This window comes from Aplysia californica, unplaced genomic scaffold (assembly GCF_000002075.1).
Source record: "Aplysia californica isolate F4 #8 unplaced genomic scaffold, AplCal3.0 scaffold00691, whole genome shotgun sequence".
Classification (NCBI taxonomy): Eukaryota; Metazoa; Mollusca; class Gastropoda; order Aplysiida; family Aplysiidae; genus Aplysia; species Aplysia californica.
Window position 1 is genome coordinate 28,792 of NW_004797961.1, and position 12,330 is coordinate 41,121.

The following is a 12,330-nucleotide window of genomic DNA, read 5'->3' on the forward strand; positions in this document are numbered from 1 at the left end:
CCCCCCCAAACCGACAAGAACACCCCAAAGTTCCCACGATTTGTTTTGTTTTAGTAGATGTTTTACGGCGCTCGCAACTGCATAAGGTCATATGAGCGCCAAGGGGTGGATGTCAACAGAGAAGTCCTTACAGGGAATCAGACTTACTCTGCTCACCTCTCTAGCTTCAACGGCACAAAGTCTGCTTCGACTATCAAGGCGCCCCGGAAATAGCGGGTCACAAGAGTGTGACAAACATACAAAAGAAGTAGAGGAAAAATGACGATTAGAAGAAAAAGTTATAGCAGTTCCCTAGGCTGTTGCAGTTCAGGCATTGAGGATGAATTACATAAATTAAATTTACAATAGAATTTAAATAAAGTTCCCACGGTGAACGTGAACTCCAGATACATGTGTTTCAGGAAATTCCCGATGAGACGTTTGTGGAAACATGAGGTCTGCAGAAAGTATCGCACGCGTAACAGAATAACTTGCATAATATATAAGAATTACAAAGACGTAATTAATTGGTCATTCAAGCGTTGAAGATGCCAATTGTTCTCATGTCCTCTTCCAGCTGTTACTATTAAAAATAAATGTCAAATGTTCACTCTTTCAAAGTAGATATATACCAAACGCATGTTCAGGATGCATGCAGCCTGCATGGCATAGTTCTTTTTTCTTTTTCTTTTTTTTTAGATTGCGAAAGAATTATCATCAACTACAGGGATACGCATTCATAACAATACTACTAGTATTATATTGTCATTATTATTATCATTATTAGTTGCAGCAGCAGCAGCAGCAGTACCAGAGAGGTACCAAAAGAAGTACCAATTCTCTATTATGTCACATTATTTATATTAATCCGGCATGTGTCGTTATATAAGAAATTAGGGGCATGTCATTCACATCTCGATAAATAAAAATATACGATTATTTTCCCAGCAAACCAAACCCGGTTAGGGTCGCCCCAAAAAAAATTAATTAAAAAATAGTTAAATTTTAAAGTTCTTAGAAGTTGCAACATTATAAAATATTGAAAATTGCTATTTCCTTGAAAAAAGGGTTTTGGACTTGGAATTGGAAAACTTATCGCGGGAATTTCCCAAAACCACGAATAGACCATGAGCCGTGAACCCGGAAGTAAACATATTGTCTTGACATGATTGTTTTCGAGATCACTGTTGAGGAACTGGCCAGTGATGAAATTACTGCTCTCAGATCAGCTTAGGTTAGGATGGTCTCCAACTTGGTCCAAACTTCACCAAATGATCTGACAAGAATGCCATGACTTGTACCATTGTGTCAGAGTTTTGTTTTGAAAAGCATGTGAGTATAACGAAGTTCTCGACTCATTGAAACTTGGTCGAGATCTCGATCTGATAGATCTAGATCTAGAATCTAGAATCTAGTAGTCAGGACTTAGTAGTGATAGCTAAATCTAAACTAGACTAGATAGATCTAGATTTATATCTAGATCTAGAATCTAGTAGATCTAAGTCTAGTTTTGACCCCACCAACTGTTAGGCTACTTCTGGTTCTTTATTTTTAAACGATTACTTTTTTATGCGCGTGCCGATATGGAGAGATAGCCTATCAAACCTAATTGCAAAACATCTTTGAAGGAAGTGGTTATTCTCACCCCGTCTAATATGTCTCGCTATTCTCACCCCCTCCCTTGTTTTACCAGATTTATGACCCAAGAGAGGGATCGGGGCTGAGGTTACCAGGGCTGATAGTGATGCTCCACAGGATCGTGTTGGTGACCGAATAGACATAGATCTAGATCTAGTCCCAGTCAGGGTTGTCAAATTGGAGCCAAATCCCAGAAATTTGGCTCTTTTGGATCGCGTCTAGCCCGGAGAATTTCATTTGGCTCTCTGGCTCTTTTTTGGCTCCCAACTCCAAATGTTCAAGAAGAAGGGAACAGAAGAGGCAAGAAAAAGAAAGTTAATAATAGAGCTTTGATTGCTTATATGCCCATTTGGTCTGAATAAATTAAATTACAACCCTTTAACTGTCGTGCAAGAGCATAGTCTCGTGCTCGTGTCTCGTTATGTTCGTACACACTCTCTGTACCTTGAACCATAATGTATTGTGTGCAGAGAGGCCAGCCATCGTTAACTTAGAGTGTAAACCACGAGTGGTCCGGCCGGCGGCTGGTCCCACATCCCGCGCAGTGTCGGTAGTGAGCCTTTTTTTAGCCTACTGGAGAGGCAAACAATGTTTTTTCATTATAAATTATTCGTTCCCAACCACATGCGGTAAGCCACCACTGGCCTAGGTGATTTTATCGGCCTGCAAGAGGTCAGGGGGTAGTCCTCGCCTCATGCCCACACTGGGGTTGGAGCTATTCTCACCGGCGGGGGGTGAGAATAGTGAGACAAGGTGGCCAACATCAAATTATAAATGGTCAAATTCAGGGGGGCAATGATCAAATTCAGGGGGGCATGAAACCCCCCAATCCATGTTTTTGTTCTAGTGAGGGGGGCAAGCACCCCTGAAACCCCCCTTGCCTTGTTAAAAAAAAATTGAAATTTTACTGATCATTTTGTAGGCTAGATCTAGACTCTAATGATAAAACATTGATGCCGAATATTTAAATCAGTTCATCGATATCCAGTACTCTGTGTGGATGATGCCAAGTCTAAACAGAGGGGACCCACCTTCTTAAGTTGTACCGATTTTCTAGACTAAATCAGAATCTTAATCTTATGCTAAAGTAACATACTCTATAATAGATTTAGATTAGACCGGCTCTATTTCTCAGAACACTCTGGATAATAAACTTGAACTCTATTTCTCCAAACGGTTTTTCTGTTCTCGAGATTTGTTGATGATTTGCGAATGGAGTGGCCCGCATGCGCACGCATGTGTGTGTGTATAAGGTGTGAACGAGGCGCGGTGGGGGTGGGGGGTGGGGGGGTGGAGGGATTTTTTTGGTTTACATGATGAAGGATTTTAGTGCGTTGGCTTTAGGGGTGACTAAATCCAAATATAAAGGTTACTCCCAAGGTCGTGCAGTCCTGTTTTCTCACAGTACCTTTTGAAGGCATTTTCAAATGAAGTATAGTCCGGGAACGCCCCAACCACAACTGGAGTATCTGAATATTAAGACATTTAAAAATCGCTAGATCTAGCTCTAGAAATTGAATTCGATGCCAAAAATGCTTCTTCTCAGTCCTCGCAGTATGGCAGAAAGAAAGATTACGCCTAAGTCTCTTAAATTTAATAACCAAAAAATATCGAGGACGGAAACCGTTCAGAGAAATAGAGATTAAGTTTATTTTCCCGAGCGTTCGGAGAAATAGTCATTTCGTTTAGATTAAAATCACACTGCCTTTCTAGGTATAGGGCTAGATTCCTAGATTCTGGAACCAGATAGACTAACCCAAGCCAACTTCTGTTACTAAAAATAAATATTATTGATTAATGCATCCCACAGTTAACTCTTTGAGTGTGAAAAATTCATGATTTGCTTTGTATGTTCACTTGCTGAAGGCATGACAAATCCAACGCCGAACCTTTGGTTGCAAAGGGGTGCGTGCATTCCTACTGTCGGCACAGATTTTTTTTCTCTAAGCTCATTAGGAAGCATCACTCCTTTGTTGGGTCTACTGTATCATAGTTCGTTTAAAAACTATCAAGAATAGAAAAAGTAATGATTTGCAATGGAAATGAAGTAGATATTTGAGTTCAGCAGAAAACTAAACTTAACTAGGAAAGAGGTACACTTGAGAACCTGGACTTGAGATGGTTCCATGAGAAAAATAAATTACTGCCTTTTTAAAGTAATTTTATTCGTGTTTAAAATACAAAAAAATTTGATTTCAAAATGAACATATTTCATTCCCGAATACAAGTTCACACAGTTCTTTTTTGGCTAAATCTTCAGGTGATTAGCGGGACACATATATGAAACATCATTTAAGTAACCAAGAATGGCCAATCGTGCCAACTTGCGTGCATGTGCTTGTGCAGCACACATTTAAAATTATACGCATTTTTGTGATGTACCTACCACCTTAAGGCAACGAACGAAGGGGTAAAAAAACTGAGAAGTTACTAAACCACATCTGACCTAGAACATAAGTCTATCCTGTTTGTTTTTTTTAATATAAAAAAATTGTATTTTTCAGAATGGCACATTTGATGGCAAGAAGAAAGAATGTGTACAGATTTTGCCCAAGATGTTGGATGATTGCCCATTCTTGTTCGTGCATCAATATTTTGGATGGAATATACCCTTTTGTCGGTAAGTGTGCCAGTTGGGTTATAAAACAAAGACTGGCCTCGAAATTAATTCAAGTGTTTGAATCTACAATTAAAATACCCTACATATATATTATATATAGATCTACAAATTCAGAATGGTGTCAGAAACAGAGGCTGACATTCAGATTCAATTTTCAGAGCTACTGTTGAAATCTGAGTTACTGGGATGCATAATTTAAGTCAATGTCTTTTCTTGAAAGAAACAATTGTTCAGTGCTCTGTGAAACACAATATACCTGCACTGTGTGTAGACCATTTGAGCTGAGATAAAATACTCAAGGACAGAAAGCAATTTAAGTCTATAAAGTATGACACGGATAGCTTGAATTTGTAGGGACTGGCCTCGGTAGTTCGAGGGATAAGTGAACAGTGTTATGGCATCGGCTGTGTCAGATAGTCAAGGGAAGCAACAAAGATTAGGTCGGAAAAGAGATATTTCCTTTTTCGTCCATTGTCCCAGACCAGATAGGTTAGATGTATGCCTATTGACTTGAACTTGAAATTTGAGAGACAGACTGAGAATGACGAGAAACAGGACGAGCAACGCTTTCGAGTTCGACTGGTAATGAGCCTTCCGGTACCAAGACAGTTTAATTGCGCGGGTTAATATGGGCGGTCTTCAGTCTGCGCCAATGGAATGATGCCTTTTCGAATTCTTCACAACATAGACAATTTGACAAGAGAAGCATTGCAACAGTAATCAACAACGCGACGCCGAAACAATCCAGCCCTGCCTCGCCTCTCCCACCAAGCTCGCAGTCCTTTGCAAAGAGGAGTGGGGCGACCGATCGCATGAAGCACAACCCGTCCTTTCGCCTGCTCCACACATGCTTAGCTCGGCCTAGGCACGTGCAGAGGGCTTGTGTGTCGAGCAGCGCGCTAAAAAAAGCACAGCAAGCTGCTTCTGATGGGGGGGGAGATTTTACCAACCTTGCCTTCTTCCATTTAAAAAAATTAATTTTATTATTTTCGTCTCAAGTGCACCTCAAAGACCATTGACTTTTGACCTCTACGGCGGCGTAATTAGTTCAACTATTCCGTGTTTGTGTTCAAGCTTTGCGTAATTTTCTTACAAAGATAAAGAAGAAGAAAAAACTGGACCGCAGACACAGTCTGACGGAAACGTGATTTCAAGTAATTTGTGTTCGAACCAACCGGGTTATGCTGTATTATCATTTCCTCTTGATTTCCAACCTCAAATTGTTGCAGATAAAGATTGTAACCTACTGTACCACAAAGATCAGCTTTATAACTCACATTCTGAGATCTTTTAAAGGTTGTGTGAGCAAAGAATGTACTTTCCAAGGGATGTGTGAAGTATTTGACTTTAGCCACAAGGGCTTGCTTTCCTCCCTAGACAATATTTTATCGTTAAGAACAAAAAATCAAAGGCTTAAATCTTATTTTTTTAAATAAAACGAGATAATATGAGCTGGATCATGTCATTGAAAACATTCGTAAAATGGCACAATCTGAAGCAGCAATTGTGTATCTTATTATTCCATAGAATTTTGAAAAAACACAAAACTTGATACATCACAAAAAATGATTCATATATTTATGTATGTCAATGTATAATTTAAATCTCTCTTATCTTAAATTTTCAAATCAACCCCCACTGTCTGTTATCAGTCTGCTTGTCTTGACCTTGTGCCTGTCTTCGTTTTTTTAGTTTCAGTGGTCCTAGTATGAACAGTCACAAATTCCTCTACTACATTTCTTTTTCATTTTTTATTTTCAAGCCGAAAGCAACAGTATTTTGGACCTCGAGGAATTGGAATCTGTTCCTGACAACAACGACGGTGAAGAAGTACAACCAGGCACAGACCTTGACCTTGTGGCGCCACTCTGCGAAAAGAGTCACCAGCACGACGAATTCATTCCGGTCAATGACTTCTTTTACAGCTACCTGCCCGAGGCCCTCCGGCATCCATCATTCTACGTGTGGCTATGGAACTGCATTCCCCTCGTGGTTCGCATTTTAGGACAGAGGCGGGCCACAGGTCGGGTGTTCCTCATCTCCGAGGAACTTTTGAAGGAAGAGATATGCTCTGACGTGACCTGCCCGTACAGAGAACAGCTCGGTCCTCGGCATGAAATGTACGGAGGCATCGGTATCATCACCAACAAACACGTGGTGCAAAACGACGAGGACGCCAAAAAGACAACAGTGGAGTTCTTCTACAATAACGATGACGATCGACGGTGGACGGTGCACAAAGAGAAAGGCTTCCAGCTACACACCACGAACCACAAGATGGACTACACAATGTTCACCTGCTACACGCACAAAAAAGACTTGCTCACAATGATTGCAACTTTCGACAAAATTCGAAACTACGCATGGACAAAAGTCCCCCCTCAAATACGCCTCGTCTCTAAGAACTACGCCATTATTATCTCCCACCCTCATGGGACTTCCAAGAAAGTGAGCATCGGAACTGTAGTTGACCGTCAGAATCGCGTTAAAAGTGAAGAAGAAATGGAGAACGTTAGAATATTGCGGAATATCTACAATATTTGCGATGAAAACAACGCGCTTGCCAGGTTTGGCGGGTATATGCGACAGCTCCCCGACCTTGACCTGTCTTTCACAATCACAAGGTACACAACTGCAACATGCAAGGGCAGTTCTGGGGCACCCGTGTTCATGGGAAATGTGGTGATGGAAAACGGAGTGGAAATCAACCAAGCCCACACTCACAGAGGTGTTGACAAAAATGTTGGATACAACAACTGTTTTACCTGATCTCAAGTACTATATATATATTTTATATATATATGTATATTTATATACATGTGATCAACACAAATTGTACAGCAATCTTAGTCTTTTTCACCTGATGAAACAACACTTCTTTGCCATGTCATGACATGCGCACACCATGTTGCAGCATTTTTACTTCTCACCATTTTTTTCTCCCCTGCATTCCAAATTTTCCTATAATAATGATTTTTACAGTGATTATAGTTATAGACTGTTTTAATATATATATAGGCAACGAGAAACATTGTTGAAGCAGATGAGTGTCCCCAAACTATTAAAATTAAAGTATCATACAAGGTAGACTACACTCTCGAGAAGCAGCTCCCATTTTCCCCCTCTTTGACTGGGCAGTGGGGAAAAATAAGAAAGCAATAATCAAGAGTTAAGTTCAACAAGTCATAGACCTATTCCCTGATTTTTAAAAGCAAGGGAAAATAAGCGTACATTAGCATTTTCCTCATGAAAAAGACAGGTCCAAGCTATGTTTGTTAATTTTTGTTTGAGTAAAGCGAAGCACTATCAACCCAATATAATGTTCATTTATTGCTGGGAAGAAGTAAGACAGGCCAAATTGAACAACAAAGGGAAAGTGAAGAAGTAGGGCCTGCCAGTGGGGCCCACTAATCACTCGCTTTCAGGGTATATAAGCTTGAATCACCCACCCTTTCAGGGTATATAAGCTTGAATCGCCCACCCTTTCAGGGTATATAAGCTTGAATCACCCACCAACATGTTCAGAAAAGAATGAGGATTTGATATTTGAGGATGCAGTACGGTAAGTAACTTGTAGTAGTACAGGCAAGCGGATAAATGGTCGCTCTTAAACACAAGGGGGCTATCCCGAAAAATGCTGTTTTGAGAAAATCGAGGGTTAAGTTTTTGCCCCTAGTTCAGTTTCTTTAAAATATGAGGAGAGTTTTCTCTATAACCAAATTAATATACACACCAATGAAACCAAACTTCTCCTATAAGTAGGGCAATGCTCACTTTTGGTGTAAGTCAAGATTTCCAGAAACCCCCTGAATCTGGGTTAGCCCGCTTGTCCTTAAAAATAAAAGCAATCATTTATGATTTATAAGGACAATAAGGCAGAATCTAGTCAGTAAGTGTGCTGACTCCTCAAAGATTGAACCTAGAGGTATGCATTGCAAGCAAATAATTTATACAGGGTAAAGATTCTTTTCATGATCGATGTTCTTTGTCAAACTCAAACTGTCTAGTAAGAAGGCAATTTGTCTCTATCAAAGTCACATATGTATGTATGGCATACATATAGATTGTTTTGGATAACTCAAAAGTTCAGAATGACAGGCAAAGACTACCTCCTAGTGGTTTGGCACGCGTCCCCTTCTTGCTAACCTTTTTTTTGTACAAAGTTGAGTTTTAGTATGTTTTTTACGGCACTCGCAACACAATTTATAGGTCATATATAAGTAAGTGCCAAAGATTACAGGTACCACTCAGAGAGTAACATACAAAGTAAAGAAAGAGGGGAGATATGGATGATAGATGTTTGATTGACAGGAAAGAAGGGGCAAATCACACCACAGCAACTGCCAACCACCCTACCTTTTTTATACAAACTCATATCGTGGCTGGTTGGTGGGTGCTCTGGTGTGGTTTGCTCCTTCTTTCCTATCAAACATCTATCGTCCTGATCTCCCTTCCTTCTATTTTGTGTTTGTTACTCGCTTATAACACCTAATCTTCGGCACTTACATGACCTTATTGTGCTGCAAGTGCTGTAAAACTCTTACTAAAACTTTAAACTAGAACAAGCACATACTCTGTACTGTGACACACCAGCCTTGTTCATTAATAGGATTTGTTGATTTTTATGTCTTATTGACTGCATTCATTGTTTTAGTATGCATCATGGAACCTCAATTTAGATTGTCCAAATCATGTGTTCTTGGTAGATTTTTTACTAGACTTACAATGTTCCTCCTTTGTGCATGCCACTGTTTTGTTTAATCTGGGTTCACTCTTTCTAGTCAACCGTGCTTTACCCCCCTGGGCGGTGCCCCTGACTGAAGTGTCTTTAGGCCATTCCCAAAGGGGGACATTTCTCGTTCTAATGCACAGTAGAATTGTCAATGGGCTGATCCAACTATGTCATGCTCATAACTGTGCCTGATCTACAACGAGGAACTGCTGCTTTTTCATTCCTAATCCTTACTATCGTCATTTTCCTCTACTTCTTTTGTATGTTTGTCACACTCTTGTGGCCATCTATTTCCGGGGTGCTTTGATAGTCGAAGCAAACTTTGTGCTGTTGAAGCTAGAGAAGTGAGCAGAGTAAGTCAGATTCCCTGTAAGGATTTCTCTATTGACATCCACCCCTTGGCGCTCATATGACCTTATACAGTTGTGAGCGCCGTAAAAAAACAACAAACGAATAATCATGCTTTATGTTGAATACTGTTATCCAAAACCTGGTTTCCTTTTTTTTTTGTGATACAATGAGGACTTTGCTCAATGTACAAAATTTAACATTTTTTCCTAACTAACAAAGAATAAGCTGTACAACATGTCACAACATAGGTCTGAGTAAGGTGGCATTATTGTTTTATATAAGTGTGGCTACATCCTTTATGATAGTGGACGTTTTATATTAGTTTAGTATGGTAGATTGACATATATATATGGGGGCTCTCGTGGCCTAGAGGTTAAGGTGTTGGCCTCTCATTCAAAGGTCCCGGGTTTGAATCCGGGTAGCGACCGAAAAAATTTCTTCTCTAAAATTGTCTCCTTTCACCTCCTTTCCTGCTCTCTAGCAATGTTTTGTTGTTTGCTTTCATTTCCACTTTCTGCCCCCATCCCCTCACCTCCTTTGCCCCCTCCTCTGGGCTCCTGACTCTTTCTGCAGCCTTTCTACTGCTACTCCTTAGCTCCTCCTTACTGCTATCTTTCTGCCACACCCCTGATCTTCTGGTAGGAAAGATCTACACCTAGCCTTCTCGGACAAGGGCGAAAAATCTCGGAGGGCCCGTGTGCAAATTGCGCACGTTAAAGATCCCTTGGTGGTCTAAAATCGATAAGAGTAGGCTTCGGCCGCCACCCGGGCAAAATTCAAAATTTCCTACCAACTGAAAATATTAGGTGTGTCCCGCGCGCTCATATGACCTATGCAGTTGCGAGCGCCGTAAAAAACTTTACAAAAACAAACAAACATATATATATATTTTTTAAACTTTTTTCTTAAACAGCTGACTGGTGTGCTGATATCACTGGAAAATTTGGCTGTCTAGTCAAAAAACCTCATATCAGTGATCTCTTTTTTTTTTTCCTTCTTTTATTTTTTCCAAAGGCACTGTACTGTGCAGTGGCAATACCATGCTCTATAATAATAATAATAATAATGGATTGCATTTATATAGCGCATATCCACTTATGCAATGCTCTATGCGCTTAACATGATACATATAATGGATTTACAAATCAATTTCAAAGGTACATAGTGTTACATACTCATGCAAACACATATTCACTCACGCACGCACCACACACATATACATACTCACATACACACATACATACATATGCACATACACACATACAAACTCACAACGATCTACAGCTTGGATGCATTCTGTCTAATCGAAATATGATGAAAATAGAAATGATTTTAGTTTCTTCTTAAAAATTTCTAGATTTTCTGCTTCTCTGATAGTTTTTGGAAGCCTATTCCAAACAAGTGGGGCAAAATATGAAAAAGAGCGTTGGCCATATGATTTGTAATTTATTTTAGGCTTAACAAGGGTTGTTTTGTCACTAGATGATCTGAGCGTTCTAGGAGGCACATAGGGTGTTAAAAGCTGTTTTAGATAGTCTGGTGATAAATCATTTAAGCACTTGTAGCAAGTTAAACAGATTTTATATATGATACGCTCTTTCACTGGGAGCCAGTGTAATGCTTTTAAAATAGGAGTCACATGATCATGCTTTAGTTTTTTAGTAATTATTTTGGCAGCAATATTTTGTACTCTTTGTATTTGTTGTAACTGTTCATCAGGTACACCAGCCAGTAAGGAATTGCAATATAATCAATCCTTGACAATATAAGTGATGTTATTAAAGTTTTGGTGACACCAACAGATAGATATTTTCTAATGCTCCCTATTTTCTTCAGCTGGAGATATAGATTTTTACAAAGATTATGTACTCTATGTACTGTGTCTTCAATAATTTCCTTTGGTTTTGTTGTTGTTTAGTTCACCTGATGATGGAGGACAGTTCCACAGACAGCCTATTCCCCCCCTTCCCTCACCAGGGCAGTGCTACAATTGAACCTTTTCACACCACGAGTTCTGAGACTCTGACAGAGAAACAGCAAGACTGGGAATAAGACAATCCTTACGTCAGTCATCATTACTTCTGTGCTTCCATTTTTTTAAAAGATATATGGACCACGAACATTCTAAAATTGGCTTTAAGACCTTTTCAATTTATCAGATGGGATTGGCAAATTGAACAAGCTATCCTTGATTTTGAATTTTCCAAGGCGGGTGGTAGATGGGTGCTCTCGTGTGGTTTGCTCCTTCTTTCCTATCAAACATCTATCATCCTTATCTCCCCTCCTTCTTTTTTGTGTTTGTTACTCTGTCGTGTAACACCTCTAATCTTCGGCACTTATTTGACCTTATTGTGTTGCAAGTGCCGTAAAACACTTACTAAAACTGAGTTTTCCATGTTCTTCTTATCTGTGCCCGATCGTATAGGTAATAATAATTTGAATGTTACACGAGTCATTGTGTGTAAGGAAAAAGATATCCTTTCACTCATCTACCATTTGTGCTACATCTTCAAGTGTTTCAAATTTGAGAGACATGCCATTTAACTCTTGTATGAGAGTTGATTTAAGTTTTTTCTCGTTGCTTTTTTTCTTATTCTCCAAAGTCTACCTTTGTTCTTTCAAACAGAAAACAGTGTGTGTGAATATGTTTTATATTATAAGTCCATGGAAAGAGTGGGGGAGGGAAGCAGCAATTTGAAAGCAAGCATTTCTCTCTTTCATTACTTGCATTTACTTCACAAATTATTCTGAAATGCAAAATATAGCTTATGTATGCTTTTGAGATGTGATTTTATAGTTGTGCCTTTGATACCATGTAAGTACTGTATGCAATATATTATATTAATGTTAATGTTCATTGTATTTTGCTTCAAGCTTCTTTAAATTACATTTATGTATGAACTTGATCCTGTTGATTCCAATGATTCCAATAATGTGAGTCACTGTGCCAATGTGTTAAAAATACTCTGAGATATTCAAAACTTTTAAAATATGATCAGACGACACCCCC

At 39.3% G+C, this 12,330-nt stretch overlaps 2 protein-coding genes across 3 annotated transcripts in view; one reads left to right on the forward strand and one right to left on the reverse strand.

Annotated features, from left to right (window-relative positions):
- Positions 1–12,330, reverse strand: part of LOC101859890 (N-sulphoglucosamine sulphohydrolase) — a 32,295-nt gene that overhangs the window by 2,209 nt on the left and 17,756 nt on the right. The gene's annotated exons all lie outside the window — the stretch shown is intronic.
- LOC101859668 lies at positions 1,154–7,912 on the forward strand. Its single transcript, XM_005108443.3, has 3 exons — positions 1,154–1,311; positions 4,122–4,237; positions 6,000–7,912. The coding sequence occupies exons 2-3, from the start codon at positions 4,123–4,125 to the stop codon at positions 7,004–7,006; spliced, it is 1,122 nt and encodes a 373-aa protein (XP_005108500.1). The 5' UTR covers positions 1,154–1,311; position 4,122; the 3' UTR covers positions 7,007–7,912.